A 25,109-nucleotide genomic window follows, 5' to 3' on the forward strand; every position below is an offset into this window, starting at 1 on the left:
CCTATCATATAATAACAGAGCGACACCTGTCTCATGATCTGGTTTCAGTCCATCAGTGATGACATCATCATAGTATCCTGGTGTGATTTCCTTCATCTCTTCTGCATCAAAACATGTTTATATTTTGAGTGTTTTTAATATTTTGGGAAACAAAATTTAAAATATGCTGTTGCAGGTTTTGAGACCATTCAGTTTTTTTAATCATCTGGTAATGAATGAATCATGTGATCAATTACTGACCTTTCAGGCCACTGCCACTGGTGACATCATCATAATATTCAGTCTTGAACTCTTTTTCTAATAAGAGAAAAGTTTTAGTTTTGTGAACAACTGAAACATTCAAACACATTTCATTTAGTGGTAAAATATGTGAAATACATTTGATAAATTTTTTAGAGTTTGTAAATCAAATAATTTATTTTAGGTGTTGTTTTGAATATACTTCAGCTCTCTAACCTGAGAGAAGCTCATCAGCATCTTCATACCCAGAATGCAGTTCTTCAGAGATGAGACTCCCTGTTAAAGGAGCAGAACAGTCAGAAACATGTTCATCATTACAAACAGACTGAATCCTCATTTCCTTTGGATCATAAAGCATTTTGTTACTGAAAACACAACACAAATATTAATTACTTACATTTTAAAAGCATTAGAGGCAGAAATCTCATGTTTTAGAGGCCTATTAGTAAACACACATGTATCCTCACATGAACCCATTCCTCACTGCCTTCCAGAAATACACACAGGAAGAGACAAACACACACACACACACACACACACACACACACACACACACACACACACCTGCAGCTCTGTGGTTTTCTGCAGGAGGTTTAACAGGACTAATAATAGATGAACATCAAGTGTCTGACAGACTCTCTTATTAATTCATCATATTAAATAAGATTCACGGCTCATGTCTCACCCCTCTGAGTGAAGTGATTGTGTCTGTGATGAATCTCCTCATAAACGGCCTCAGTCGTGCTCCTGTGTCTCCTCTTAGAGAGAGCTGTGAGTGTAGAGAGACAAACCTGCTGTCAGTTCACAACACATGACTGATCACACACTGAATAAGACACAATATGACAGTCTCTGGATCTCTCCTACCTCTCCTCATCACTCTGTTCTGCTGAATCAGTATAAGCAGTGGCACTAAGAGCAGTAAGAGCACAACTCCCAGTACAATCACAAGCACAGAGAGAGACGCTGCTGGAGAAGTGACTGATGTTGAGCTCACTCTCTGAGAAACTGGAGGAGAAGATGATGTTGTGAAACATATCATCAATCTGAAGACATAAAGCCTCAAATAATTTTAGGCCCTTTCCATCAGCTTTAGTTTTTTAGAAACAGTTTACTCACCACAATATATTACAGTTTTTTACAATTGTTAGGACACATTTCTCAATACTTAGGCCACTCTTTCAAAACTCTTCACACAGTTCTCCTAACCAACTTTCATCTTGGCACAGCAGTTAATTTCACATTCAAAATGCACTAAATCTACCAAAACACTTCATTCATGTCTCAAATCAACTCATTCTTCCAGAACACTAGCAAAGGTTTTCACCCAGCAAACACACTTTTTCAGTCATAAAATACTGACCTAAAAACACTAACATCAGGTATCATTATACAATGTTTTCTTTTGTAAAACTTCTTAACAACACAAGAATAACACTCTCTATTGTTTATAATTCACTGCAGTTTGTTACATGAACCTTGTTTACATTACAGTACAAAATTATTCCGAAGTTTTCCTCTTTGAATGGATGATAATGAAATTGAAAAACGAATGCTTGTGTAGGTGTTCTGTTTCATCTAATTGCTTTGATAGTATTTGATTTTTTAGATTCAGCATATATTTCATTACAATATTACTGTAGAAATGTAGCAAATTGCTGTCTTATTCAGTTTTGTATTATGTTATTGTTTTGAACATAAGTTTAACAGTTTTGAAAACAGTATGTAAGCGTGTGCAAATTGGCCTGTACATACAAAGAGTTTTGGCAGTTGTTGTGTCTGAGTGAGAAAAGAATTCATGAAATTTGAGAGATGTAGTCAATGAATGCATTTTGTGCCAAAGCAATGATAATTGATCCTCAGTTTAGCCCACATAGACTTCTGTTGTGCTCACTGTGTGAAGAGTTTTGCAAAAGTGACCTAAGTATTGAGAAATGTGTCCTAGCATCTGTAAAAAACTGCAAATACTATGTTTAAAGAAACTAGAAATGACTGAAGATGAAAAGATTAAGAAATGACTATTGAGATCATCTTAAATAATTTAAATATAATCTCACTTGAGCAGTTGATTTTGGCCACTTCATCTTCACCGCAGTCATTCTGTCCCCAGGGTGAAGATGGACACTGCCACAGATTTGAATCATGTGGTCGACATTTCACTTTATCCAGCCAGTTACGAGCTGATTCCAGTCTTGTTGTAGAATCAGACACAACACCAGATCTTCCACAGTTCAGCTCTTGACAGATCAGACTCGCTGTGTCTCTGTCCATCTGGTTCCAGCACACATTACCCCAGGATCCATTGTAGAAAACCTCCACATTCCCTTCACAGCCATCGGTTAACCTGATCTTTTTAAACTCTAGATGGAAAAAGATGTGCATTAATGTGCACAATTGGAATTCCAGTTATGTACCACTACAAGGCTATAATTACAAGGCTAATGCATGCTCTGTATATCACACTGACATTGCAGTCAGATGGTCATTATTGCAAAATAAACCCCTTTAGGATGATACAAGATCCATCAGCTCCTGATCATCCTGGAGTTTATTTTGTAAAAATGATCATCTGTACATTATGATTTGATGTACATCATCTGTACATCAAATATTTCATGAAAAGAGTTGAAGCTGCTTCATCGAGCCCCTCCTCAGTGGACAGCAAGCCAAATTAGGTAACCTAATACCCTAAAGATTATATGGGCAAACAAACTCATTAATTGTTTACCTGAGCACATGACTCCTACATCCTCCTTGTGTTGACAGTCATGTTTTCCCCAGCCTGGAGAAGAGCAGCTCCACAGGGACGTCTCATTCCCCTCACACTCCACCTCATCCAGCCATATGGGTCCAGAACCAGGACCAAACCAGGCTGGTACCTGCTGGTTACTGAGGGCCACTCCACACTGCAGCTGTCTGCACACCACATGGGCATCTTTAATATCCCAGGAGTCATCACACACTGTCCCCCATGAGCCGCTGTGAAAAACCTCCAGCCTCCCTGCACAGTCTCCCCCAGAACCCACCAGCCTGATGGACCCACGACCTGATATTCAGAGAAAGAGAAACACATTAGTGATCACTAACAACTGAAGAATCTGCCCAGATGTTGCTCTTCTCACCAAGGCAGGTGATTGACAGCTGTTGTGTGGAGCTGCAGTTGAGAGTTTGTGGAGAGCTGCAGTTCCCCAGATGAGCTTCACTCCCAGAGCACTGGAAGCCCGTCACACACTCATGACTGTGTTCAGGACTGGATGAAGAGGAGCCGGAGAAGTTCAGCACAGAGCCACAGCCCAGCTGTCTGCAGACCACAGAGGATTCAGTGAGACTCCAGGAGTCCAGCAGAACTCTCCTCCAGACCTGATGGATGGAAACTTCCACCTCCCCCTCACACTGTCTCTCTCCAGACAACCGCACCAGACCATCATGAACAGCCAGAGAGGAATCTGAGTGAAAGATGTGGGAATTTTTTAATATATTTTGGAAGGTAATTTATGTATTTAAAATGTTTTCAATAAAATCCCCTCACTAGAGCAGATGACTCCAACATCTCGTCTATGAGAACATTCAGCTCGACTCCATGAAGAGATGGAACATTCGGAGAGTTTTGCTTCATTCCCGTCACAATCAAACACATCAGCCCAGATTTCACCACTTCCCTCTCCAAACCAGTCTGATCCCACAACAGACACAGCAATCCCACAATTCAGCTGTCTACAGAGGACACTGGCAGCTCTCATATCCCAGCATGCATCACACACTGTGCCCCATTTACTGAAGTACTGACGTTCAACTCGACCAGAACAAGAGTCTCCGTTTACCAGCCTGAGATCTGTATAACCTGTGCAGAGAACTGACATCTTATTTAAACAGTATGAAACTAGAGTCTAAGAAATTATCTAGAGATAATTGAACAACACAACATCAGTATATTATGTATGTAATTTATCTAAAGAAATGCCAAATGTTTATACTCAACCAGAACAAATCACTCCAACATCATTGTCATGGGAACAGCTGTGCTTCTGTGAAGATATTTGTGAACAGTTGTGTATCTGAGACTCATTTCCTCTACACTGAATCTCCTCTGACCAAACTCGACCCTTTCCTTTTCCAAAAGCATCTTCTCCCAGCACCTGTACAGGAATCCCACAGTCCAGCTGTCGACACACAACCTCTGCATCCTGCTGGTCAAAGGCAGCGTCACACACTGAACCCCATCCTTCTGTACGAAGCACCTCCACTCTCCCAGAGCACAGGTGAGACCCGTCCACAAGTCGAAGTCCTTGCTTTGAGTCTTTGCAGTATAAGGACAAATGAATTAAACATCTCTATTGACTTGAAGCACAAGAGAAAACTTCCATTAATGTTTGACATTCTGTATTTAATTAATTCAATTTATCTACACTAATTGTATCTGTAATTTTATCTTTCATCTGTAATTTTATAATCTTCATTAAATAAAGAATGTAATTAAGATTACTGTCTGTGAATAATAAAAAAGACATTACATATTCAATGGGGATTCTCTGCATCAAAGAAAATAAGGAATGGGGACAAATATAATATCACAAACAAAATAATTAAACAGACTGTCTGCTTCATAAGACTGACACTGATGCAGTTTGTCCTCACCAGCACACAGAAACATTATATTGCTTGAGTGAGAATTATGAAAGAGTGTGATGTGATAAAAAGATGAGGGGAAGCTCACCTGAACACACGACACCAGCATCTTGTTTATGATTACAGTATTGTCGCAGTTCATATCGGCTGTCTGATCTGCAGTCTTTCAGTGCAGTCTCTGATCCACTACAGAGTAGAAAACCCATTGAAATTGGTCCTGATCCTTGTCCAAAGTGAGCACCATATGTTGCTTCTACAGCCGTCCCACAGTCCAGCTCTCTACACACCACTGCAACATCAGCAATATCCCAGAAATACTGACACACTGTTCCCCACTGACCAGCATGAAGAACCTCCACTCGTCCAGCACAGGGATTATTGCCATTCACTAACCTCACATTCACACTGTCTACACATGAGAGAGGGAGACAATTAAATACACCAAACACAGTATGTAGTAAAGTGTAATGTTAAATGTTAACTTTTTTTCAGCCCATTTAAAAAAAAAAAAAAAAAAGATTATTTTGACCCTGAGTGTGTACTTACCAGAAGTGGTGAGTTTTATCATATAGCACAGAAACATCAACATCAGACAATTCTCCATCTTGTACTTCTGCTCGACACAAACTAATTCATCAACTCAGATGCAGCACAAGTTTCTCCTTCTGCTCCCTCAAACACACTGAAGAAACTGGCTCCTGTCAGTCCCCTAAAGAGAGAGAGACTCTCACAGCTGCCAATGACACTCACTGTTACCTTATTAGACACAACAGAGGAAATCATCAAACACAATCAGTGACAAATCAGAAAGCAGCATTTTTATTTTCTCCATATATATCAATAAAGTGTGAGCGCTGATGAGCGGGACTCCTCCTCCAGCGTGAAGAGACACTTCACTGAGGACAGACTCGTGTCAGTCATATGTCAGCGTGGAGATAAAGTCACACTAAACTTAAAGAGATTGATAGAGAAACACTGCAGGTTATATTCAGCATCAAAGCCTGGATCTGCACACACAACATACAACACTGATGACTGTTTCTGTAAGTCTGATCACTTCAAACACTTGTAACTTAGTAGAACTTTTTTCATGAATTATTTTAATCTTACTGTTACTGGATAAATTATGCATAATATTACTATTTTACTGCTTTGTTCTTTTATTCTAAAAACAAAATTTGATTACACCATAGTATAAACTATATTTTTGCTAAGCTATTCAGATGTGCTTTTTATTAAAATAAATTAAATATCATCTACGTAAAAGGTTAGTAAACCTTAACCATAAGTAAAGTAATCACAGGTAAACCTTAGAGAATAATAAACAACATCAATAAACATGTTTAATGCTGCAATGCTGTATTTGTCCAGCAGATGGCAGTAAAGCACCTCTTATTGAAGACTACAAGGGTCTGTCCCTGTGTTGAGCATGAAGGAGCTGTGAACATGTTTCAGGACAGAAATCAATGATTTTTCTTCTCTTACAGCAACATTTATAAGTAACTTGTTTCATGTAGAGCTCATTTTCACTGCACATTAATTTTACACTTTATCTGCTGTTGTAACAGACTATAGTCTATGCACAGAGGGACAGAATGTCATCTTTAGCAAGAGAGATTTTTCACTGACAAACTTTAAATTTGCCCTGAAATCTTGAATACTTTTCATTTGAGTTTGATGCTTCATTCTATTAGAAACATTTAGTATTACATAAAAAAACTCAATATAGATGCAGGTTTGTTCCTCGTAATAGTAAAATATATTTTCTGCATAAAAAAAAAGTTTCACCAATGAACAGAATAAAAAAAAATAATAAAAGATGTGTTGCAAGAATCGAGGACGCACAGCGTCTGTCACCATAGAAACATGAAAAACATATTTACTGTGAGCTGAACAAGCTCCTCCTCCTCTGTGAACGCGCACTCTGCTCGCGCGCTCTCTCAGTTTCATTCTATCCTCTATTATTATAAATAAAATGAACGGTTAACACCAATCTAGTTCTCGTACATTTAACTTTACTAAACACAACAAACCCAGCCTGCACTATCAGATATAAACAACATAAGACGACTGGTGTGACACTGAATACAGTCCGTGCTGCAACATCCTTTCTCTATTTTTCTTCTTCCAAGTAGCTTAAATTACACAATATTAAAGGATTAGTCCACTTTTAAATAAACTTTTCCTGATAATTTACTCACCCCCATGTCATCCAAGATGTCCATGTCTTTCTTTCTTCAGTCGAAAAGAAATTAAAGTTTTTGATGAAAACATTCCAGGATTTTTTCCCATAAGGTAGACTTCAATGGGCACCAAACAGTTGAAGGTCAAAATTAGTTTCACACAGGTCAAAGTTTTAACTAATTGTTATATACTATTGAACTAGCATATTGCATATAAAGATTTGTTCAAACTTTGACCTGTGGAGGGCAGTAATACACTTAGCAGCGTCTACACTGCCGGAATTCTAATAGAGGAGAAGAAGAGAGCTAGTTCAAGATGAGCATTTATGGTAAAAACTCATATAATTTTCAATTTTTTTCAGAAAATGAGTGATGGTTCCTCTAGATAAGACCCTTATTTCTCATCTGGGATCGTGTAGAACAATTTGAAGCTGCAGTGAAACTAATTTTGACCTTCAACTGTTTGGTGCTATTGAAGTCCACTATATGGAAAAAAAATCCTGGAATGCTTTCATCAAAAACTTTAATTTCTTTTCGACTGAAGAAAGAAAGACATGAACATCTTGGATGACATGCGGGTGTGTAAATTATCAGGAAAAGTTTATTTAAAAGTGGACTAATGCTTTAAATTCTTAATGTATTAACACTGCAATTTCAGTAAGACAGTATTTGTAATTTCTCCTTTATACATTCTAATACATATTCCCTTCAATTAATAAACTGTTATAACAAAAAAGTGTTGTCTTTACTGTTTATCTTTTCCCCCTTTTTTCTTCTTTTTTTTCAGTTGGCACATATGAATACAAACTCTGATCAAATATACCAACTAAATTTCCTGGAGCATGGAGGCGAGTATTAGTGGGTTACTGAACAAAGTCTTTAAGGTAGTGAGGTCTAATCACTTTTCTTCCAGACTTTGTAATAGAAACAACAGGGGCCTGTACCATGAAGCTGGATTAGCTGGCTAGCCAGGTAAGTTTCAGATTAGTTTGCACCAATCCTGGGTTTTAGGTACCATGAAAGTGACTTGGCTTTTAGCGGTGTTCATCGCCATGGTAACTTACGCTCCACGGCTAACCTGCTCCGGGGCAGGTTATGTTCAGGGTTAGAGATCTCAAACTGAAATTGGACCAATCAGGTGTAAGCTAAGTGACACTGACACACCCAACGCAATAAAGTCACTCCCCCAGTTTCTCTTCCTCCAAATTAAAGGTCATTATATAGTAAAAGCAAATATTTAATGATGAAATTGTCTGGTTTTAATGATAATATAATTTATATATGATTTGTATATGATCTATATTTTTATTAATCCATTACACACATGCAAGTTTAGTTTAACAGTTGTTATTAAGCACTTAGTTTCAATGAATATTAATATATATAGATCATATGTAGGCTAATATAAATAAGGTGTAAATATATTATTCAAATATGACTACATGTGAGCTTGTATGTTTGAGTCTCTATCGCTATATATTATTAACCATATAAACTAACTTCACTTGGACTGATAGAGAAAGATAATTTCTTTTATTTGTCCTCTTTCACAGACAAGTATTTTCCATTAGTGTAAATGCGTTTAAATTCTTAATTTTCAGCGAAAGAGTTTTGAATCTCGCTGGCTCTCTCGCGAGAAGTGAATCACAGTTTATTTCTGTTGCAAGGCATGTGATTGGCTGTTCACCACTGATGTCACAGATTCATGTGCACACACTTCACAAACTCAGGATCAAAGCCTGAGTTGACAGAGAAAGTTGATGATCAGCATCATGGTACCAACAAAGCCGGATTGGAGTGATTTGGTTTTGTCAACTCGAAACTAATCCTATAACCCTGAGTTTGTTCATCTACCATCATGGTACAGGCCCCTGGAGTGTCTGTGCTTGTTTTGAGTTTGTCACACTGTCTCTGTTCACCAACAAGTCTCTGTTTTTTCCACTACTGTGTTTCTGTCCCTCCTGAGGTGTCGGCGGTTTCTCCTCAGAATGAGTCGAGCTGGACATCATCAGACCTGTAGTCCACAGGATTCACAACTGTTGCTTTTCTCCATGTTTTGTTCCTCTGGCTGGACACGGACTCTGTCTCCTTATTTTAGAGGATCTAGATCTTTTGCATGTCTGTTATAATATGCAGCCTAACGGTTCTTGTTTTCAGTCTGTCCTTGTCGAGTGTGAATGACCTTTGGTTGCAGCAGGTTGTCATGTGCATCAGAGATCTGGTTCTCCTACTGAACAATCGCTGTGCTGGACTTGCTTTGATCCCTTGTGATGGTTCTCTGATCAAGCATGGTGAGGTTTGGAAATCAGAGAGGTAATCAACGGTGATCAGGTAGTTTCTGTTGTTTAAAGTGAATATATCTGTCCCCACCTTAGACCATGGGTTACTGGGTTAGTTTGTGAGACCACAGAGTCTCCTTCTGCTGCTCCACATCCATAGATCTGCAGATGTAACATTTCTCTATGAATGTCTTTATCTTATCATTCATCCCCATCCAATAAACCCATTCTCTTGTCCTTCTTAGGAATCCCTCTATGTCCAAATGTGAGTGAATGCGCTGAACAATGACACCTCTGAGTGCGTCAGGATTACAACTCTCTCCTCTGAACACAATTCACTCTCAGCACTCAGTTCCTCCTGAAAAGAGTGGAAATGTCATTTGGCAAGTCTTTTTTGTTCATTGGCCAACCTTCCTGGATGAATCTGATCAGTGTTTGCAATTTTCTGTCTTTACTTGTTTCCTCTCTGATGGCCTGGAGCCTTTCTTCTGCTATATGTACACGCTGGACCGTGTTTATGCTTTCAGTCTCCATTTCTACTGAACTCTCTGATGCATGTTTAGGTTAGTATGAGTGGCTCAGCGTGTCAGATAGCAACATGTCCTTCTCTGGGATGTAATTGACTTCAATGTCAAATCTCTGTAGTCTGGCATCTTCTCAGAGCTCTGTTGAGTGGTCTTGGATCAATGCATATCCTGAGGTTTCCTGATGACAATATCAAGACTGCTAATCCACTCTGTGCTGCAGTTTACTGGTGTGATGATCTCTCTTCACTGAAGATCACTCAGCTCTGCTTTAAGTGGTGCCATCATCGCCACAGGGATCCTTCTCTTGCAGTTTACAGCTCTTTTTTCTTTTCTCACAGCGTCCTCTGTCACTCGTCCTTCAATCGCTGTGTTGTCCTGCAGATTTGCACACACTTTTCCAAAGTCAAATCCTGCTCCCTTAAAAGTCTGACTCTCAAAACAGAGCTGGATATGCCGCAAACATTTCTATCGCGGATCAGAGAGTCTTTGATCTGGAGATCATTCTTAAGTCCGTTTCATATTTTGTCAATGTTGTCATCAGAGCTGATTTCTGACAAAAAAAATGGTACCTTTCTGTCTCGTTCACTTTTGGACTGCAGTGGTCATCCAGTGCACTTGTTAATCTGGTGTCGAGGTTGGGATCAGGGTCTCGCACAGCTCTGAAAACTTTCAGCTTCTCCAGCGTCCGCCAAAGTAAGATTCATATACAACGTGAACTCTTCTTTCCACAATTTCCATGATTTCGCCAGATTAGTTGAGTTTGCCACCATGTTTCATTCTGTCATCTATTATCAATAGAATGGACGGTTCACGCCAATCTAGTTGCGTACATTTAACTTTATTGAACACAACAAGCCCGGCCTGTACTATCAGATATAAACAACATGAGACGACTGGTGTCACACTGAATACAGTCCGTGCTGTAACAACAAACAGCCCAACACTCAGCAGAGCATTTAAACCAGAGTAACAGTCGCTCGCCACAAACTCACTCATTTACTGGATTTAATTAAACACGTTTTTTAATGAATTCATTTATTTATTTTTTGTAGGAATAGACCTGGAAGAGTAAAATGTTTTATTGTTCATGTAAGAGCTGTAATTCTGTATTTTAATTACAATAATTTCTCTATAAGCTGTGATAATTTAATTTGCATGTCAGTTTAGTTTGAGTCTTCAGTATTTCATCATGAATTCGGTTTAATGTCACAAATTACACAGAGCTCTGGCATTCAACTCTTATTTATTGTTAAACATTAAGGAGGTAAATAATAGCAGGATGTGTCAACCTTTATCTGTCTGTCAATCATGTAAAAGTTATTTTTAAATAAAAATATTAAATACTTGATCCCCCTCATCCAAACAATTTCACTCACATTCTGTGAAACATGCCTATAGTGAGAATTCAATCAGTTTCAGACAGACATAAAGATAATATTAATATACGGCGGTTCTTCCCCATAATATCGAAAATAATATTGAATATCGATACTTGACAAAGTAGAAACTCCAGTATCGACACAACACTAGTGTAGGGGCCACACGTTACTGAACATTTCAAGGGGTGTCGTGACTGAATAAAGGTCGAGAAACACTGCTGTATGAAACATGAAAAGAGAATGAATTTATAGAGCAGTGCATCTAAAGTCACCGATGTTTAAGAGGAAATAATCTGCTTTGTTTTCTTAATTTCCCAAATGTTACTTGTGAATAATCCCTGTTTAGAGGCGTAATGTAATTCTCTAATGCTGTTTTATCCATGTCCAGTGAAGCTTATAGTTAACTGAGGAAAAGAAAATGACAACATCAGCTGTTGAAGAGAAAAACCAAGAAGGGTCAAACAAACCTCAACCTGCAGATGGCGCTATTGCTGCAGAAGATTCAAGATCAGAGCAAATTATTCAGACTAAAAACTGGTTAAAGTTGTTTAAAGCATTTTAATGTAAAATGAACATCACACAATAAACTGTGCAGTTTGAGTAAATGTTTTTTTCCCCCCCAAATTGTGCTCTATTTAAGTTAATTCAAGCTGACATACACAAGAACTAATGCTGGTAGTAAATTTATGGAAAACACAATAACTTATAATATCTATTAAGTGGTAAAACTATTTAATCATTTAACATTTATAGTATTTTGCATAATTTTCTCCTTTCCTCTAATCGCTCTTCTAAAAAATATTTTTGTGACATGATGAATGAATGTTATTTTTTTATTAGGTGAAAAGCATGTTATCAAAATAAAAAATAGCTCAAATACTAAAATACAAATACTAAAATATGTTACTGAATTTTGCACAGCATGTAACCTTTCATTTAAAAACATTTAAAATAACATAAAAACATAAAACACTGAATCTTTAGTAGCAAAAAAACATTATCTCCAGTAACTAATATGATTTGATGATCAGAGGCAGTGGGTGTGGTCAGTGAGTCATATGGCCCCTCCCTCTTTATTTGACTCCTCCCCCACATCATCATAGTCTGTTTTTAAAAACAAAAGCAAATTCAAGTTTTACTTTAAATGAGCAACATAACAAATAAAAATAGATATAGGCTATAGAAATGTGACAACAACCGACCCAACATGTTTCTCTCATCTTCATCGCTGTTCTTCACATCATCATACTCCTCCTGATCTCCCTCTGATACACATGTGAAATAAAACCTCACATTGTGATTTTAATACAGCTTGTGTCATTGATGATGTCATTGATCTCTTTCCTACATACCCTAATTTTATTTAAAAATGTTTTTTTTGTTTATGTAAAATAATTTACAATAATTAAGGCTATCCCTAATGATGTAATAACTTTAACCAAATTATCAGATGTAGATATTAATAATACAACCTTACAAAATCCTCAACTTTGTAAATCCCCTTTTTTTGATACACATTTTAATAACAATTTCATTTGGACTTTACCATATAAATATGTTATTTCTAATAAAGAAAAAAAATATTCATAGGATGTTATCCTGTAAATGCTTCCAGTAGTAGATATATTCATACATATAAATGTACTTATACATAATTTGAAGATTTTGACCATTTATTTTTTTTATTGCCCTATTTTTTTGGATTTACCAAATGAACAAAACTCTTAATTTAGAACCTTATTAAATTTTACTTTGTTTTCAACCCTCATATTTTTCTGAAAAACAAAATTACACAATTAACCTTTTAATTATTTTGGCAAAGTTTTGTATTCATAAGACAAAAATAACTCAAAATAAACTTTCATATATTACCTTTTGTAATACTGATCTCACAATATACTTTGAAACCCTTTCAAACATGAGATCACTTTTTTCATTGTACTTGTCTGTGACTAAAATAAGTTAAAAAAAAAAAAGAAGAAGAAGAAAAGCTTGATCTCTTTCTCCTCATGACTGTCTGAGACTATTAATGTTGTAAAGGCTCCTTTACGAGGGCTTTTATTTTGACATTCACGTCATCTTCCAGCTGAGCAGTCACGTGACTCAAGCTGCTGTTGCTGCTGAACTGTTATGCTCTGTAGAGCCGATCGCTGAAAGGACATTTATTGCTGTTTATTTGTGATATTTGCTGCAGAATTACTTCAAGGTGTTCCCTATTGACCTGCAAGTAATCCTGTTTGTCTTATTTGTGTGTTTATTGAGATCGGTATTGAGTTATTTGTGTTTAATCATGTCTGCAGCTGTTGTTTCTGTTAGTCCAGCTGAATGACGCTGTTCATGTGTGATTATTTCTTCTGTTTGTGTTTGTTTTTCACTGTTCTGGTTTACAATGATCAGTTTGCGCCGTGATTTGATATTGAAGCTGTTTATATCAGACGAGCGATTGCACTCTAATTATATCCATTATATCCGTGATTATATCCATATATTGAGTTATGTTTATCATGTCAGATGATCGCTTATGGCTTATAATGTACAACATGATACTGTATTTTCCTCCCTTGGATTGTATATTTCATGGAGAAATGTTATTGATGAAGATTTAATATACTTTGACTGCCTTTATGTAGCAATGGACGTTTATTATTGTATATATGCCGAACTATTTTCATTATCCTTTATTGTATTTCTTGTGCTCCAGACTAATGCCTCTACTGCCTGTAACTGATCTCTACCTGTGAAATACCTGTACCTCTGCGGCTTATTTTTTTTATCAATACATCCTCTAAACCTGATGACCTTCTCCTCTTCCTTATATAAAGTTGTGCTCTGACCGGCTTCACTCATATAATAATTAAATCAGATCCTGGCAGTCAAAAGTCTCTCCAACAGTTAGATTTACTCCTGATGAAGTCATGATGATTCATTAATGGTAGAAACATGTTCAATATTAGTGGATGATGATAAAATACAGTTCTGTGTGACTCACCTGTTACACCTGGAATGTTCTGTCCATTAATGATGACATCATCATAATGCTCCGGTGTGTCCACTACATAAACATGAAGATATAAACAGAACAAATGATACATCATCATATCAGTACTGTGAATCACTTCAGAGGTATTATGTTAAACACACAAACAAAAGAATAAAAAGTAAAAACACCTTTTTTAATATTAAAGTTCTGTCCACTCGTCATGACATCATCATAATTCTCAGGTGTGTCTTCTACAAATTGAACATGAGACACATACAAAATATAATTTATATACATTTTTAATATATATACACACAGATTTTAATTATTTCATATCCTATTATATAATATCAGAGCGACACCTGTCTCACGATCTGGTTTCAGTCCATCAGTGATGACATCATCATAGTATCCCGGTGTGATTTCCTTCATCATCTCTTCTGCATCAAAACATGTTTATATTTTGAATGTTTTTAATATTTTAGGAAACAACATAAATGCAAAATATACTGTTGCACTTCTTGAGACCATTCAGCTTTTGTAATCATCTGGTAATGAATAAATCATGTGATCAATTACTGACCTTTCAGGCCACTGGTGACATCATCATAATATTCAGTCTTGAACTCTTTTTCTAATAAGAGAAAACTTTTAGTATTGTGAACAATTGAAACATTCAAACACATTTCATTTAGTGGTAAAATATGTGAAATACGTTTGATCTATTTTTTTAGAGTTTGTAAATCAAATTATTTATTTCAGGTGTTGTTTTGAATATTCTTCAGCTCTCTAACCTGAGAGAAACTCATCAGCATCTTCATACCCAGAATGCAGTTCTTCAGAGATGAGACTCCCTGTTAAAGGAGCAGAACAGTCAGAAACATGTTCATCATTACAAACAGACTGAATCCTCATTTCCTTTGGATCAGAAAGCATTTTGTTACTGAAAACACAACACAAATATTAATTACTTACATTTTAAAAGCATTAGAGGCAGAAATCTCATGTTTTAGAGGCCTATTAGTAAACACACATGTATCCTCACATGAACCCATTCCTCACTGCCTTCCAGAAATACACACAGGAAGAGACAAACACACACACACACACACACCTGCACCTACATGTACAAACATAAGAACCTCCTTATTACTCCTAAAAACACACAGGAAGAAACACTCACTGACACACACACACACACATGCACCTGCAGCTCTGTGGTTTTCTGCAGGAGGTTTAACAGGACTAATAATAGATGAACATCAAGTGTCTGACAGACTCTTTTATTAATTCATCATATTAAATAAGATTCAGGGCTCATGTCTCACCCCTCTGAGTGAAATGATTGCGTCTGTGATGAATCTCCTCATAAATGGCCTCAGTTGTGCTCCTGTGTCTCCTCTTAGAGAGAGCTGTGAGTGTAGAGAGACAAACCTGCTGTCAGTTCACAACACATGACTGATCACACACTGAATAAGACACAATATGACAGTCTCTGGATCTCTCCTACCTCTCCTCATCACTCTGTTCTGCTGAATCAGTATAAGCAGTGGCACTAAGAGCAGTAAGAGCACAACTCCCAGTACAATCACAAGCACAGAGAGAGACGGAGGAGTTTGTGGACGAGAGACTGATGTTGAGCTCACTGTCTGAGAAACTGGAGGAGAAGATGATGTTGTTGTGGCAGGAGTAGTGGACACTGACAAATCTGGTAAATCTGTCAAAAAAGACACAAACACATTCAAAATCAAATAAAAGCAAATGATGGTTTAAATACACAAATATTATTAGCACTAAAATTACTAATATTGGTCAGTGATTTTCTGTGACCTGCACAGGTGAGTCCAGCGTGATATTTTTTGGAGCAGTCAGTGTGTTTCATCAGGGAGAGAGGACAGTCCCACAGGTGAATCTCATTCCCTCTGCACTCGACTCTGTTCAGCCACACAACATCTTTACCAGCATCAGAGGTTGAATTCCCATCAGCCCTCAGTGCTGCTCCACAACCCAGCTGTCTGCAGACCACCTGAGCATCCCTGATGTCCCACAGATCATCACAGACTGAGCCCCACACAGCGTTATGATACACCTCCAGCCTCCCAGAGCACCGGCCCTCCCCTCCACTCAGTCTGAGAGGAACATGATCTAAATCACACACATCAACATCACTGACCAGCTAAAGCTCACCATTTACAAAAACACATTTACAATGCATTTTATAACTATTTAAAGTTATTATAAATTATTAGTGTTCAAGTGAATAGATTTTAATACATATATATAGAAAAAAATACATCCTAAATTTATAACTATTAAGTTGTGATAATAATAAACTCAAAATAAACTTACTTGAACACTGTCTCTGGTGAGGAGATGATGAGTTTGAACATGTCAGACGACTCTGAGGAGATTCATGAGTCTGTTCCTCTGAGATTAAAATATTAAATTTTCATTCAATACTGAAAAGAACAATTAAAAAAAAATAATATTATTTTAAATCAGTAAAATATAATCTCACTTGAGCAGGTTATCTTTGCCACTTCATTATCACAGTCATTCGGTCCCCAGGGTGAAGATGGACACTGCCATAGAGTGGAATCATGACGTCGACATTTAAAATTATCAAGCCAATTATGAGACTTCAGTCCATCTGAATTACTGGGTTCACTGGCAGATCTTCCACAGTTCAGCTCCTGACAGATCAGACTCGCTGTGTCTCTGTCCATCTTATTGTAACACACATTTCCCCAGGATCCATTGTAGAAAACCTCCAAATTCCCTTCACAGCCCTCAGTTAACCTGATCTCTTTAAACTCTAGAAAGACAAGGATGAGAATCAACTTCAACTCTCATGTGACTTACAGTATCTCACAGAAGTGAGTACACCCCTCACATTTTTGTAAATATCTTTTCATGTGACAACACTGAAGAAATGACTCTTTGCTACAATGTAAATAGTGAGTGTACAGCTTGTATTACAGTGTAAATTTGCTGTCCCCTCAAAATAACTCAACACACAGCCATTAATGTCTAAACCACTGGCCACAAAAGTGAGTACACACCTAAGTGAAAATGTCCAAATTGGGCCCAAATTGCCATTTTCTCTCCCTGGTGTCATGTGACTCGTTAGTGTCACAAGGTCTCAGGTGTGAATGGGGAGCAGGTGTGTTAAATTTGCTGTTATCGCTCTCACTCTCTCATATTGGTCACTGGAAGTTCAACATGGCACCTCATGGCAAAGAACTCTCTGAGGATCTGAAAAAAATAATTGTTGCTCTACATAAAGATGGCGTAGGCTATAAGAAGATGGCCAAGACCATGATACTGAGCTGCAGCACGGTGGCCAAGACCATACAGCGGTTTAACAGGACAGGTTCCACTCAGAACAGGCCTCGCCATGGTCGACCAAAGAAGTTGAGAGCACATGCTCAGCGTCATATACAGAGGTTGTGTTTGGGAAATAGACGTATGAGTGCTGCCAGCATTGCTGCAGAGGTTGAAGGGGTGGGGGTTCAACCTGTCAGTGCCCCAGACTGTATGCCGCACACTGCATCAAATTGGTCTGCATGGCTGTCGTCCCAGAAGGAAGCCCCTTCTAAAGATGATGCACAAGAAAGCCCGCAAACAGTTTGCTGAAGACAAGCAGACTAAGGACATAGACTACTGGAACCATTTCCTGTGGTCTGATAAGACCAAGATAAACTTATTTGGTTGAGATTGTATCAAGTGTGTGTGGTGGCAACCAGGTGAGGAGTACAAAGACAAGTGTGTCTTGTCTACAGTCAAGCATGGTGGTGGGAGTGTCATGGTCTGGGGCTGCATGAGTGCTGCCGGCAATGGGGAGCTACAGTTCATTGAGGGAACCATGAATGCCAACATGTACTGTGACATACTGAAGCAGAGCATGATCCCCTCCCTTCAGAGACTGGGCCGCAGGGCAGTATTCCAACATGATAATGACCCCAAACACACCTCTAAGACGACCACTGCCTTGCTAAAGAAGCTGAGGGTACCTAAACCCTATTGAGGGGCATCCTCAAACGGAAGGTGGAGGAGCGCAAGGTTTCTAACATCCACCAGCTCCATGATGTCATCATGGAGGAGTGGAAGAGGACGACCTGTGAAGCTCTGGTGAACTCCATGCCCAAGAGGGTTAAGGCAGTGCTGGAAAATAATGGTGGCCACCAGGCGCGGATTAACGCACAGGTTTACCTAGGCTGCAGGGGCCCCGGATTGGCCAGACTTTTTAAAAAAAAAAAAAAAAAAAAAAAAAAAAAAGACCCTCATTGGCCCATAAGAAATATTTGGGTCACATCTGTCCAATCAGCTGCTGATCAATTCATATTAATCATTTTCATTTACGTCACTGCTATTGCTAGACGGCATAGCGGCAAAATGAACAAGAAATTATAGTGGAGCACAAAAAAACGGAAAATACAAAGGTTAAAAGAACAACGTGAACAAGATATACTGAAAAAATACCCAAGTTGACTTGATACTTCAAGGCATTTGATACATCAAGACAGAAGTGGCGAAGTCACGCAGTTCGAGGGAGAGATCGTTAACGGCAGGAAATCCAGAAATTCGCCTATGATTGATCGATCTCAAATACGGATTATCACTTGAAACATGTAAGTAGAAGCAACTTTACAAGTCCGCTAATTTTAGCCTAGTCCTAGATAAATGTGCGCTCTTATTAGGCGCATATCCAAATGTTTGTGTGGAGAGCGCGCTCACTGTTTGACATGGAGGCGCCGGTGCGATCACTTAAAATACTCCGTCATTTTGGTCATAGCCTACTTCCCTCACAGACACGATAAATACATCTGTAGAAAGCTTGAAATGTCCACTTTTAATCGAACCAATTCAAATGGAAAATAGCCTAGGCCTAATGTTACATATTCTCAGATTATGTAATCCGTATGAAACATACAGGCGCGTCCACTAGTAAGCGGACATGACGAATCAGCATCGTAGACTTTATCTTGCAGCCGAAAACAGAAAACATTAACAATAAAATATTAAAATGTTTAGAAAGTCTGCTTGCTGTTTTTTTCACTACACACTCATAATAATTACGTTTACCGGTGCGCTGTGACAAGTTTTATGCGTGCGCTTGAGCGCTGATTGGTAGGCTGTCATAGGCTATGATCAAACTTACTTGATGATTTCTTGAACGGATGAGTTTTTGTCCAGTGCTGAGATCTGCACACTCAAATCCTATCGTTATAATTTAACGTTTAACAAAAAAGTTTAGTTATTATGTAGGCCAAATAGGATAGCCTATTCATTGTTCAGTCAGCTTAATCGATTAGCAGAACTTTGTGAGATCGCAATGAAATAAGATGAGTGACAGCTTAGTGGTTACATAGGGAGGGCTTTTATGCACGCTTTTTATGCTTTATAGTATAGAAGCTCGTTTTCGCCACTTAATAAAAAAGTAAGAAATGCCAGATATAAACTCGCAATTGCGTGATTATAGTCACAATTCTGAGATATTAACTCGCAATATAGTAACAATTCTGACTTTTTTCCCCCTCGCAATTACGAATTTATATCTTAGAATTGTGACTTTATAACTCGCAATTGTGAGGAAAAAAAAGTCAGAATTGCAAGATAAAAAGTCGCAATTACTGTTTTTAATTTTTTATTTAGTGGTGGAAACGGGCTTATAGGCCTAATTCATTCAGAATTTGAAGATCACATTTTTTTGCATTTATTTTGGGATTTCATGACATAGACTCTGTGTTTTCATGGAGGAATCACATCTAGCCTTACCCTAGAGTTGGTTCACCCTCCGCCTATGCTATGTATTATTTATTGGTTTATATGATTCATTATGATTTTCAATTTCACATTTTACCTATGTGATGTGGTGGTAATTGTGTTACTGTGTTGGTCCACCAGTTGCAGGAACGTAGAAGAAAAACTGTAGTATTGGCTGTCTCCATGTGTGTGTGTGTGTGTATGCCAGTTATGCCACCTAAATACATTTTTTCAAGAAAGCATAATGAGGAGCCTAGGGGCCCCTGACCATCTTAATCCACCCCTGGTGGCCACACAAAATATTGACACTTTGGGCCCTATTTGGACATTTTCTCTTAGGGGTGTACTCACTTTTGTGGCCAGTGGTTTAGACATAATGGCTGTGTGTTGAGTTATTTTGAGGGGACATACAAGCTGTACACTCACTACTTTACATTGTAGCAAAGTGTCATTTCTTCAGTGATGTCACATGAAAAGATATAATAAAATATTTACAAAAATGTGAGGGGTGTACTCACTTCTGTGAGATACTGTAAATCTGTTAATTTGGGATGGAAATAAAAGAATTCGATGATTAAATAAATCGATGATTATTTTAGTGCTTTTAAGGAAAAAAATACTTGGAAAAACAAAATACATATCCATTTCCAAAGGATGAGATCATTTTAATAATAAATATATTTAAAACATTTAAAACAATTCATGCAAAGAGTTTTTACACAGACTTTATAGTAAGAGGCAATATATATGAGTATTACACAATTTTTAAACAAACAAAAATGTGAAAAAATGTAATTTATTCATATTTATAAAATGCTACTGACCAAATGCACAATATGTACAGTATTTAGCTACATTTGTTGTATGAGCATCCAGTCAGTAACTACACTGATTTCAGTCTCAACTTCGGTTCTAAACTGTATGTTTTTGATTTACTGAACAGAATCGACCCATTTGTTCAGGAATCACTACACTAGTTATGCTGTTCGCTTTTAATTCACTAAAAGAACTGACTTACTAAAGTCATTCATTAGGCAGTCGGACTACATTAGTTGCACTACGTGTCAAGCTGTAGATTCAGTAATGTTGTATTGTGGTACTGATAAGTAAGTACTTCAGAAAAGTCTGTCAGAGTATTTTAGTACAGTACTCCACCCACACCGAAAAGTGCACATGAAAGAACCGTTACCGGAATTGGTTCTAATATTTTCTAAATATTTTCTGAATAAGGACCTATTCTCTGTTCCCAAAATGCTGCATTTATATTGCTGAAATTTTTTGTGCAAATGCGAGTATACTGGATATTATCAGTCACATACATAGGTTATTGAAATGTTATTATTTAAATTATTTTTTTACAGTTTACCTGAACACACGACTCCTACATCCTCCTTGTGTTGACAGTCATGTTTTCCCCAGCCTGGAGAAGAGCAGCTCCACAGGGACGTCTCATTCCCCTCACACTCCACCTCATCCAGCCATATGGGTCCAGAACCAGGACCAAACCAGGCTGGTACCTGCTGGTGACTGAGGGCCACTCCACACTGCAGCTGTCTGCACACCACATGGGCATCTTTAATATCCCAGGAGTCATCACACACTGTCCCCCATGAGCCACTGTGAAAAACCTCCAGCCTCCCTGCACAGTCTCTCCCAGAACCCACCAGCCTGATGGACCCGTGACCTGATATTCAGAGAAAGAGAAACACATTAGTGATCACTAACAACTGAAGAATCTGCCCAGATGTTGCTCTTCTCACCAAGGCAGGTGATTGACAGCTGTTGTGTGGAGCTGCAGTTGAGAGTTTGTGGAGAGCTGCAGTTCCCCAGATGAGCTTCACTCCCAGAGCACTGGAAGCCCGTCACACACTCATGACTGTGTTCAGGACTGGATGAAGAGGAGCCGGAGAAGTTCAGCACAGAGCCACAGCCCAGCTGTCTGCAGACCACAGAGGATTCAGTGAGACTCCAGGAGTCCAGCAGAACTCTCCTCCAGACCTGATGGATGGAAACTTCCACCTCCCCCTCACACTGTCTCTCTCCAGACAACTGCACCAGACCATCATGAACAGCCAGAGAGGAATCTGAGTGAAAGATGTGACATCTTATTAAGATATTTCTAGATAAATCATAATATTTTTAAAAACAAAATCCCCTCACCAGAGCAGATGACTCCAACATCTCGTCTATGAGAACATTCAGCTCGACTCCATGAAGAGATGGAACATTCTGAGAGTTTTGTTTCATTCCCGTCACAATCAAACACATCAGCCCAGATTTCACCACTTCCCTCTCCAAACCAGTCTGATCCCACAACAGACACAGCAATCCCACAATTCAGCTGTCTACAGAGGACACTGGCAGCTCTCATATCCCAGCATGCATCACACACTGTGCCCCAATCATTGAGGAACTGAAGCTCCACTCGACCAGAACAGATGTCAGGACCATTGACGAGTCTGAGGTCAGTGTAACCTGAATAAACAAGTAACAGTTTATTTAAACAGTATGAAACTAGAGTCAGGATTGTTAAATAATAAACAGCAGTATATTATGTATGTAATTTATCGAAAGAAATGCCAAATGTTTATACTCAACCAGAACAAATCACTCCAACATCATTGTCATGAGAACAGTTGTGCTTCTGTGAAGATAATAGTGGACAGTCATGTATCTGAGCTTCATTTCCTCTGCACTGAATCTCTTGTGTCCACATCTGAGCGTCTCCTTTTCCAAAAGCATCTTCTCCCAGCACCTGTACAGGAGCCCCACAGTCCAGCTCTCTACACACAACCTCTGCATCCTGCTGGTCAAAGGCAGCAGCACACACTGAAACCCACGACTGACCATCACGTATCTCTAACCTCCCAGAGCACCGGTGGGATCCGTCCACAAGTCGAAGTCCTCGTTCTGAGTTGTTGCAATATAAGGACAGATTAAATAAACATCTTGAAACACAAGAGAAAACTTCCAATGAGGTTTGACATTCTGTATTTAATTTAATTCATTTTATCTGCATTAATTGTTTCTGTAATTTTATATTTCATCTGTAATTTTATAATCTTCATTAAATAAAGAATGTAAATAAGATTGTCAAATCAGACTGTCTGTGAATAATAAAAAAGACTTTACATATTTAATGGGGATTCTCTGCATCATAGTTTATAGACCTTATCCACAGTAACGCTGTGACGAGCAGGGCGGGCGAGAGCCGTGAGGGAACGGAGCGAGGCCGGTGACGCGAGTGATAATGAGCGTCACCTGCGAGGCGTGCCGGCCTCGAGTCTCTCACGGAGGAGCTCCGGAGGCATAAAAGGAGGAGCGACATCAGTGAAGGACGAGAGAGGACCAGGCCTGGACTTTATGTTATGTTTTATTATGTTTGTGTGGCCGGCAGACGTCCGCGAGGGTCTGCCGGCATTACTTTCGTTTTGTTCTTTGTTTATTTTGAATTAAAGTTACGTTGAATGTTCGCCGGTTCCCGCCTCCTTCCCACATCTACTAACCTCGTTACAAACGCCATCTTTGATTTTTAGCGGAAATGAAAACGAGGCTGTTAGGGATAGCTCGGCTACATCTTTTCAGTGGGTGGGTAGTACTGTTTAATGTGTTTTTGGATTGTTTTGCAGATGAAACACTGCAAAAATACTGTATCTTTCCAAGAAATTTTAGTAGACAAAAAACTCCAGAAAACATGAGCTGTGTAAAACTGTAAGTGATCTAGGAGCTTTATACACCTTATATACACATACAGCGAATGCCGTTGAAAACAGTAACTCTATTCCTCGCTTTTATACCTGTCATGGCACTGCTCTGAATAAGGTATATTATAGGAAAGTAAGGAATGAAGACAAATATAATATCATGAACAAAATAATTAAACAGATTGTCTGCTTTATAAGATTGACACTGATGCAGTTTGTCCTCACCAGCATACAGAAACATTATACTGCTTGAGTGAGAATTATGAAAGAGTGATGTGATAACAAGATGAGGGGAAGCTCACCTGAACACATGACACCAGCATCTTGTTTATGATTACATCGCCGTGCATCGCTGCTCCTTGAAAGGCAGTCTTTCAGTGCAGTCTTTGATTCACTACAGTATACATAAGCCATTAAAATTGGTCCTGATCCTTGTCCAAAGTGAGCATTATATTTTGCTTCTACAGCCGTCCCACAGTCCAGTTCTCTACACACCACTGCAACATCAGCCATATCCCAGCCTAAATCACACACTGTTCCCCACTGACCACGATAAAGAACCTCCACTGTACCAGAACAGGGATTATTGCCATTCACCAACCTCACATTCACACTTTCTACACATAAGACAGAGAGAGAATTAGTAAACATATCAAACATAGTATGTAGTAAAGTGTAACGTTAAATGTAAATGATTTCAGCTCATTTTAAAGAACAGATAACCTCTTGACTCTGAGTGTGTACCTACCAGATATGGTGAGTTTTATCATATAGCACAGAAACATCAGCATCAGACAACTCTCCATCTTCTCCTTCTGCTCGACACAAACTAATTCATCAAATCAGATGAAACACAAGTTTCTCCTTCTGCTCCCTCAAACACACTGAAGAAACTGGCTCCTGTCAGTCCCCTAAAGAGAGAGAGACTCTCACAGCTGCCAATGACACTCACTGTTACCTTATTAGACACAACAGAGGAAATCATCAAACACAATCAGTGACAAATCAGAAAGCAGCATTTTTATTTTCTCCATATATATCAATAAAGTGTGAGCGCTGATGAGCGGGACTCCTCCTCCAGCGTGAAGAGACACTTCACTGAGGACAGACTCGTGTCAGTCATATGTCAGCGTGGAGATAAAGTCACACTAAACTTAAAGAGATTGAGAGAGAAACACTGCAGGTTATATTCAGCATCAAAGCCTGGATCTGCACACACAACATACAACACTGATGACTGACTGATCACTTACTGACACTTTATTTCACACTCAAAATTACTTGATCTTTGCTTTAAATATAGAAATGATAATGAACTAAAAATTTAAAGTTATTTTTGGAACAAATGTTTATAATATTAATTGTATTTTACTACAATGTCATGATATTCAATCCAAGAAAACAGTTAACATTATGTTAATAAAT

General features: G+C 38.4%; 2 protein-coding genes across 2 annotated transcripts in view; both read right to left on the reverse strand.

The window, feature by feature from the left end:
- LOC125245636 (antigen WC1.1-like) overlaps nucleotides 1-25,109 on the reverse strand; it is a 157,024-nt gene that overhangs the window by 74,466 nt on the left and 57,449 nt on the right. Inside the window, exons 37-39 of the mRNA XM_048156302.1 lie at nucleotides 14,577-14,654; nucleotides 14,403-14,465; nucleotides 14,224-14,286 (exon numbers count right to left, since the gene is read on the reverse strand). Of these exons, the coding sequence (XP_048012259.1) occupies nucleotides 14,224-14,286; nucleotides 14,403-14,465; nucleotides 14,577-14,654 (204 nt within the window). The remainder of the gene's footprint in view (nucleotides 1-14,223; nucleotides 14,287-14,402; nucleotides 14,466-14,576; nucleotides 14,655-25,109) is intronic.
- On the reverse strand, nucleotides 22,361-25,003 carry LOC125245453 (deleted in malignant brain tumors 1 protein-like). The gene is made up of 3 exons (XM_048156051.1): nucleotides 24,433-25,003; nucleotides 23,987-24,301; nucleotides 22,361-22,890 (listed from the first exon to the last, which is right to left on the reverse strand). The coding sequence occupies exons 1-3, from the start codon at nucleotides 24,488-24,490 to the stop codon at nucleotides 22,574-22,576; spliced, it is 690 nt and encodes a 229-aa protein (XP_048012008.1). The 5' UTR covers nucleotides 24,491-25,003; the 3' UTR covers nucleotides 22,361-22,573.

The sequence above is a fragment of the Megalobrama amblycephala genome, linkage group LG14 (assembly GCF_018812025.1).
Source record: "Megalobrama amblycephala isolate DHTTF-2021 linkage group LG14, ASM1881202v1, whole genome shotgun sequence".
Lineage (NCBI taxonomy): Eukaryota > Metazoa > Chordata > Actinopteri > Cypriniformes > Xenocyprididae > Megalobrama > Megalobrama amblycephala.